At 54.2% G+C, this 8757-nt stretch overlaps 1 protein-coding gene across 1 annotated transcript; it reads left to right on the plus strand.

Annotated features, from left to right (window-relative positions):
* Positions 1-1031: 1031 nt before the first annotated feature.
* Positions 1032-8466, plus strand: VOLCADRAFT_100117 (uncharacterized protein; the record flags this gene model as incomplete). Its single annotated transcript, XM_002958750.1, has 6 exons — positions 1032-1055; positions 1379-1450; positions 3958-5572; positions 6655-6840; positions 7439-7510; positions 7817-8466. The coding sequence occupies 6 exons, from the start codon at positions 1032-1034 to the stop codon at positions 8464-8466; spliced, it is 2619 nt and encodes an 872-aa protein (XP_002958796.1).
* Positions 8467-8757: the final 291 nt, after the last annotated feature.

Raw genomic sequence — 8757 nt, forward strand, 5'->3', positions numbered from 1 at the left:
ATGTTGTTGTTGCCGTTGTTTTGTTGTTATTACAGAGTGGGAGGCTTCCGGGCCAATGGAAGACATTTGGAACGTCATGTCCACATTGCAGCAGCTAGCCATAATTCCACGCTCCAGACGATATCGGGGGTTTATCCAGGAATCGTACCCAGGACCTTAAACCGCAAATCGCAGTAGTATGAATGTGTGAAACAGGGGGGTGTATCTTCGCCCGTGGCAGCTACCCTGCGAAACCCTGCCTTCCCCGGTATTTAGGGGCACCCTCATCCAGTCACCCTAGTCAACTTCTCAGTGGATCACTCAGGTTCCGCACCCACCACCAGCATCCAACGGAATCTGCCGGGTCGCAGTAGTGTCTCCAGACCAGACATAATATCCTAATATGACACAGCAGGGTGGTTATTAACCAGCCAGAAGCGAGCTCTGAAAAGTGAGGGGGCGATTCAAAGGGGTTACATACACTCCCTATATAAAACTTTTATAAAATATATCCCTAATATTATTATATTATTGTGGTTTTGTGATTTTTTTAATTATATTATGTATATTTATAATGTAATAAGGAAAACCACAAATATTTGTGTCCTGCATGGTGGTTGGATGCTCGCTTGGGATTGCGTATTACTTAACAGCGGCGCATGACTTTCCTTCCTTGACTTTGCGTGCCTCCGCTGCCGCCTCTGTTGCTGTTACTGCTGCTTCTGCACGTAGGCGCTAACGCTCTGCCCCTTTCGCTGAACCGAATGGATGGATGCTGCGGTTGCAGTGGTTAGTAGCATCACTGGTGCTGTTCGAGCTCCAAAACACAGTACGAATGAACATCCGTGCGTGCGTGTATGTATGTATGTATGTATGTATGCGACCCGAAAACCATCATGATCTCGAGACCTCTGTGGGATGGCCAGCAAGGCCTTCACTTCTTTCGCCGCTCTGAAGTGTACTTGACTGTATTGCAGTGTATTGCGGTGTATTGTATTGATGTGCTGTATCGGTGATGTGCTTCTTGCTGGGTGCTATGATGTAGATGTATGATGTCCATTAGCGGTGTTTCGAAGGTTAGGGAGCTATGTGCGGTGGCATATCTATCTACTTATCTATCTACCTATCTATCTATCTATCTATCTATCTATCCATCTGTCTATCCGGTAATGCTCAGCACTCAGAACTACGTAAAGACAGCAGCTGGTTATTATCTTCATGTGTGCGTTAATTGACAACCAAATTGATTATTGCAATATTATTGCATTGGAGGCGCTAGGGCATGCTGCGTTGCTACATGCCGTACGCAACCAGCCCTGAAATGTACGTATGTTTGCTTGTTCGTTTGTATGCATGTATGTATGTTTGTATGCCATGTATGTGTCAGTGTGCTGTGCAGCTGCGTGATTCACGACTTCACTGCACGGGGCTCATGGCTGCCACCGCACCATACTGCACTGCGGCACAGCTGGTGAGCGGTTGGTGAGCGGTTGGTGAGCGGTTGGTGCACACATGTTCATGTTCGACTGGATGGGGACTTCGTACGTTGCTCACTTTCTGTTTTCAACAATGATGTACGGCCGTTGCGTTGTTGGCCGCTGCTCGGTGAGGAGCACATATCTACATACCTACATATCTACATACCTACCTACATGGCAAAGTGTACATGGTGGTCCTCCGAATAGAGTAGTCCCCCTTCCAGACGACATGTTCCACTTTTCGTTGTGTGTGTGTGTGTGTGTGATGGGTGGAACTCTAGGGTATTATTTTTCTGCACATCACATTGATAGGGTGTCTCTGCACACCTGCACATGTGCAGAGCGATACACTATAGTAGCTGATACACAGTACGGCACACATATCATCTACGATAAAATATGCGCTCGACCAGCATCTCCAGAGGCCTTTTCAGCGGCCAGCTACTACACGGACACACCAATATGATAGAAGAATGCAAAGTAACAAATGCAGAAGTGTTGAGGCGCTTACATTACCGGTGTGTGAGGCCAATACTATGTTAACACCCCAATGGTGTGTGCGGCCGCCTTAAGGCTTGCCCACGTCATCAAGGGATGTCGGATGACTTGGCTGACTTGCTACCGGCGGGATCCGAAATCAAGCTAGTTACTCAAGGTGCAGGCGACTGTGTGTTGATATCAATCAGGCACGAATGGATCAAGTGGTTGCAAGAGCCATTATATTTGGATGCGGTGCTCGCAATGCACTAGGTTGTTATCGCCCTAGGTGTTCAGGAGCTAGGAGCTAGGAGCCGCTTTCCTCCGCCGTTCCTCCCCAGTAAGCAGGTCCAGCAGAGCAAGTCCGAGCGTCCACCTACCACACCGGCGAATATGCTGTTGGCTATTGCACATCCTACGGGGCGCACATTCTCTGCGCGTAAGCAAAGCGATATGTATGGTTGTTACAGTGGGCTCCAGACTCGTGAAGAGTAGAGCCAGCGGGCCAGCGGGCCAGCTGGCCGTGCATTGCTACTGCCACCTGAGACGTTCAGGGCAGTCAGGACCCCCTCTCCCCGACCATCAGGGCAAACAAGTCACCTAGACAGCAGCAAGCGAACCCAAAGGGAAGGGGACTCAGAAACCCACCACCACGGGACGTTTGCCAACAGGCTCCCCAGTTGGCGAAATGCCCCGGACCCCCACCAGAAGGCCCATCAGCAACAACAGATACTGACAGGAACTTTGCACGTGGTTACTAGATGAGGCCTGTGGCCCAAAAATCCGCAAAACGAAAGAAACTGAAAAGAGAGCCTGATCAACGAATAGCTAATCGTCCATCTGTGTCAGCTCCCGTGAAAATAACAACTTGCCCGATACAATTCGCGCGAAACGGTGATGTGACCCGACCAAATCCCATAGGATCCCATCCTTTCCGAGGAACTCACAGAGCTATGAACACGCCCATGGATTAGGGGGGAAGTGAAAACACCAAGTGAAAACACCATTTTGGTTTCGGGCTGGACTGCAGGAAATTTACAGAGTTCACAAGCAGTACAATCGGTAGTTAAGTTCAGGAAATGGTAAACGATTAAATTTAGGCGATTGATGAACGATATTATATTCAGCCTTAGGATTTCGCTGTCGTGGCCCTTGTCGTGGCTAGTCGGGGCCGTGCGGGGCCACGACTGCAGGCTCAGGTTGGCTACGGCCAGACCTCAATATGATCGGATTTTTTCTCATCCTACAGATGCTTTGCTTTTCGCCGGATTACAGCCGCTACAATTGCAGCAGTTGGGCTAGTATGACTCATCGTACCGCGGGCGATACAAATGAGAATAAAAGATACATGAAAAAAGAGGAACAGATTTCAGAAATTAATGTCATCGGCCAGCTCGTAATGCCATTTGCAGGGAGAGTCGTATCTAGGAATTCTAGGGTCAGCACAGCTTCAGGCTGTTCCTGCAGACTTATTTGCGAGCTTGCAGACACATAGCCCTCTGTTGGATGATATGTAAGCTGTGCATGAAATTGCTTTCAGCCCGTCGAAAAATCCAACAAGGCCTGCTGCTAATACAGGTCCGACCTGCGGCCTCGGAGTATGGGAAGCTCTGTGCGCCAACCATTTCCAAAGGTATATTTATGCAAAATACGCATTTGTTGTTCACATTGAGCTTATCATTGGTGTCGACTTACCCTACTTGGTCGTCAGGTCTCCGAGACTGGCACCGAACCTGCTAGTGAAGCCAGCGGCACCGAAGCTAGGGCTCCCGACTCGTTCACCTTTCTTTCGGTTAGTGGGGACTTCAATGGAGCGGTTTTGCTTTCCTTGGTCGCTTGTTCGCTGTTTGTCGTTTGTTTGACCAACACGTTCTGTCCTCTGCTATACTTCTTCAAACTTTTGTCTCGCTTAAACGTTTCTCATTATGGCGCGGGACTGGTTTTGCCTTAGTACATACCTCCATTCCGATGCCCTGACCCTCGCCTCGCTTTTCTACTGAGCTTAACTTGACCTCGCATGCAGGCGATTCCACCCATATTCCGCGGCGGTTGCGCTGTTGCCGTGGCGGAAGCCGCCGTCGCCGCTGCAGTCAGGCGACGGTTTGGGCCCTCCATGGTCAGCATGGAAGCCCTGCCGAGCGGACCGCGGCCACTAATGCACCCTCTGGCCGCCGCATCCAACCCAGACGCTGAGCCAGAATTTATGGATGCGACGCTGACGCCTGCCGCTTCCGGCGATGAGGCTTATGCGCGCCAACGCCAAATGGGCCTTCATTTGCTACAGCCTCAGCCACAGCCTCAGCAGCAGGAACCGGAGTCCACCTTCGAGGGGCTACACAGCGCCGCATTCTCAACCCGCGGCAGGACCCCCCCAACCTCCCAGTCCTTATCGCGCGCGATTCACCATATATCCCCTTCTATATCTCCTAACGCCGCGATCTACCGCAACGAATCCGCAACCCGGATGCAGTGGCAGCCCGCAGCCGTCCTTCTAGAAGCTCCGCCGCGGCACGGCGCCACTGGCTGTCGTACCGCTGGTTTCAGATCTCAGGTGGATGGCTGCGGCGACGGCAATGTCGCTCACCATTACGCGGGTGACAACCACGCGGCCACACGAAACGGCGGAGGCGACGGCGGAGGTGGTGTCAACGTGCAGCTGCCCCTCGAGATGCGCTTGGGGGATCTGGTACTCAGCGGCACCTGGGGTCTGGCGGCGGCGGCGACACCTGCCGCCGCTGCCGGTTGGCCTTCCGCCGGCAGCGATGATAACGTCTACACAACGGAATGCAGCTTGGCGCGTATGTGGACGGATATCTTCTCATCCGCTGCTGCGCAGGTGATATCAGCATTGCCGCCGCAGCCACAGCAGCAGGCGCAGGCACAGCCGTCGCGGCGCGGCCGTCAGCTCGCAGGTCTGCCGCCGCCGCTGCCGCCAGCACCGGTACCGCAGGTGTCGCCGCAGCAGCCGCCGCTGCCGTTGTCACCGTCGGCGCCGGGGCTTGTGGAAGAGGTAGAAGCAGATGAACACATTCGCTCCTTTGGAGCCGTACAGTCGGGCGGAGGCGGCGGCGGCGGTGGCGTGACACCTGGTCGAGGTACAGGGGGCGCGTCGTGCAGCTTGATAGGGGCGGCGGGAGGGCGCGACCGGCGTCGTTCTGTCGCCAGTGGTGCAGCGGTCGGCCGGTACGGCAAGCTGCTCATGTCCAGCCCGAGCTGGTGGTGTACGGAGTTGTACGACATTCATGACTCGCTGCTGCTGTCAAAGATTTCGGCGAGCCGCGACGGTGATGGCGGCGGCGGTGGCAGCGGCGACTGCTTTGCCGTGCCGGATTTATGCCGGGAGGAACCTTGGTCTGCTCGCTCTGCTACAACAACGGGTACGGCAACGGCGGCGGCGGCAACGGCGGCGGGTACGGCTGCGATGCTTTCCACGGCACGCCTGTCGCCCTCCGCCTGGACCGATGCATCAGTGGAAATTACTAAACTCTCTGGCGATGGCGGCGGCGGCGACGGTGACGGCAACGGCGACGACACTAGTGAGCTACAGCTCCTTCGTGACATGGAGGATCTGGGCCCCGTCACTCCCGCTGTAGCTGCACAGCCATATGAGGAAGCTGTGGCCGGCTCTGAGATAGCAGGTGTGCTGGTATGCATATGCTGCCTGCCTGTTTCCTGTACGGCCTGTCGGTCTGTACTGTCTGCATGTTGTACAATCTGTATGGCCTATACGGCCTGCCTGTCCGCTTCATCTGGACTCGGACCTAGTGTGTTGCCTGAGCCCCCCTGTCGGCTCCTATTGCCACCCTTTATCTCTGTAATTCTGCACAAATATGTATATTATGGAACATATCCATCTATCTATCTGTCTATCTATCTATCTATCTATCTATCTATCTATCTATCTATCTATCTATCTATCTATCTATCTATCTATCTATCTATTCATCTATCTATTCATCTATCTATCTGTCTATTTACCTATTTACCTATTTACAGGGAACGTATCTACGTTTATATTGGTTTGTCATTACTGTGTGTAAGAGGAAGGTATACTCGTGCCGTACATAGCTGTACCCCGCTGACCCGCGGGCCACGTGGTTTTAGCATGCATTGAATTGCTGCGTGTTGCGTCGTCCTGACTGCATGAGCAGCATGAATTTTGCGATGGTATTTAATAAACGCACAGCATTGCTACACAACCCGCACGCCGTACTAATTCACACTACCAGCGACGATCCCGTTCCCGGTTCCACGTCGTAACATCATTCGTTCGTTCGCTCGATCGTTCGACCCCCCATGCCAGGGGGCCATTTTTAGTTTATTTAAGTTATCGCCCCGGGGGGTCCTGTGCATGGGGGGTCCACAGCTGTCGAGCCGCCTGTCGCGTCATCTGTCCGGCGTCAAGAATCTCTACGCGACGCTCGTCCATCGCCGCCGGCGTCGCCACAGCTGCCGCCGCGGCAGCAGCAGCAGCAGCAACAGCAGCAGCAGCAGCAGCGCCAACAGCAACAATCACAGCTACAGCCGACTTCAATACCACCTATGCAGCCGGCAATTCCGCCACGGCCGACGTCGCGCTTCGAGCAAAATCAACACGATGTACGGAATGTACGGGCCGCCAGCAGCAGCGTCATCAGCTGGGCCGCCGCACTCGAAGCCATGTCGGAGCAGGTCGTACCACGTCCAGCGTACTGCGCCGCAACCGCGGCGGCGCCATCAGGTGAAACCGCAGCAGCGGCAGCTGCAGCGGCAGCTGCGTCTGCGTCTGCTTCCGCTACAGCCGCAATCGCTCCGAAACCGGCTGCCGGCGCTCCGGCGGCCAGCAGCTTGGTCGAGCGTAGCACCGGTCAGATTTCTGCGGCGGCGCCCATGCCGAGATTGGGGGAGCAGGTGATCCGGATGCCAGGTATGTCTGTATGTATATGTTTGTATGTCGATGTCGACAACTCTTTTGAGTACAAACTGTTTGACGGCAGCTCTTAGGGCTCATCACCCCACGTTGATTTCCTTCTCAGCATCCGTTTTTTCCGTTTTTCCGTTTATCTGGTTGGTCGGCAGTTATCACGTCCTGGCATTCCTACACACCGACTTCTCGGCGGTATCGGATGACCGGGGGCGGGGGGCTTTTGACAGAACAGAAATGCTGTGAAAGTACCTGAAACCCTAAAACCCTAAAACCGGACGTACTCCCCGGTTTGTCCTCCGTCGGGGTCCCCGTGTGTGTTTTGGCGGCGCGTTTACCGAGTGAGTGAGGCGTGCTGTCGTTTTTTGGCGCCTGTCCTTTTCAAATCTTAAATTTCTGATGTGAAATGCGTTTGTATGTATGTATGTATGTATGTATGTATGTATGTATGTATGTATGTATGTATGTATGTATGTATGTATGTATGTATGTATGTATGTATGTGGATTTGAGAGTCCCCTAAAATCTGCATCGTCACCATAACCCGCTGCGGCCGCTGCCGCCATTGACACCGCCGCCACCGACGCCTCTTTGATTTCAGGGACTCAGACCGATGCGAAAGGAGCCCCCGGGTTATTAAAAGCTGCATCGTCGGCGGCGTCTTCTAATACAGGTGGAGGCGGTACGGCCGCCGCCACCGCTGTCGTACATGCCAGCCTTGCGGCGTGGCAACAGCCTCCTGACCATTTGTCGACGTCGTCCGTTCCCCACATCTCCTTCCGCCGTCCACCGTCGTCGCCGTCGTACCCCGCAACCGCCGTCGCCTCCACCGCTCTCCCGAGTCCCCCCCCGCGACCTCAAAGCTGGAGTGCGGCTGCTGCTATCGTTCCTGTCACTTTCCCCCCCGCTCCCGCCGCTACTGCTGCTGTTTCCGTTGCTGACATTGATGTTGGCATTAGTGACATTGCCGTACATACAGGACGGCCACATTATACCCCCGCGGTCGTCCGCGTTGGACCGCCACGTAGCGGTGGCGGCAGCAGCATCAGCGGCAGCGGGAAGCTGGCGGCGGTGACGCCGCTGCGTTCGCGGCTTAGCTCCGCGAGTGGCAGCGCCGCCGCTGGGGGCGCGGCAAATAGCCGTCGGTCGTACGAGTTGCCCGTCACATCCCCTTCCGGCAATAGAACTTCGTTACAAGTATCTGGGCGAGCTGAAATCGTACGGCGTATGGGGGAGGTTGGTGCGAGTACGGCAAGTACGGAAGGTCTTCTCAGGTATGGCACCCGCAGCAATGATGGCACTGGTAATGGCGTCGGCGGCTTGCAGTCCAGGAAGCAGCCGTCGCGCCTTGCTCGGCTGTTCGGTGCGTTGCGGCTTGGCGCCAAAAAGCCGTCCAAGGCAAGGAGGAGTGTGTCCAGTGAAAGCGACTGTGACGGCGATTACATTGGCGGCGGCTGTAGGAGCAGTTGCGATGGCAATGGTGATGTTGATGGTGATGGTGGGTGCAATCCGTCGCGCCAGGAACGATTGGCCAGACTAGCTCCGCTGGCAGCGGCGGTGCTATCGCCGCCGCCGCCGCCATTGCCGCCGCCGCCGCCGCGCCGGTCGATTAATATTAATGAGAATTGATCGATCGGCCGATTGGGGGACCTAATTGTGAAACCGCGACCGTCGAGCAGCTGCGATTATATCGATGATTTTTAATAATGATTTATGGGTTTTAGATCATTCTCAAGCGTAAATCCGTATCAATAATCAGTTCGGTTTCTGGCCTGGGCAACATGTTTATTTACTACAAAAATAAAATCTCTACCATAAAAATCGGATGCGTTAATTTTGGAAAAAGCTCAAGCTAGGAAATATAGAAGCTGCTGGGTGCGTTGTATCGTACAAAGTCAATGCATGCATGGACGGCTTTAT

This window comes from Volvox carteri (assembly GCF_000143455.1).
Source record: "Volvox carteri f. nagariensis unplaced genomic scaffold VOLCAscaffold_105, whole genome shotgun sequence".
NCBI classification, from domain to species: Eukaryota; Viridiplantae; Chlorophyta; class Chlorophyceae; order Chlamydomonadales; family Volvocaceae; genus Volvox; species Volvox carteri.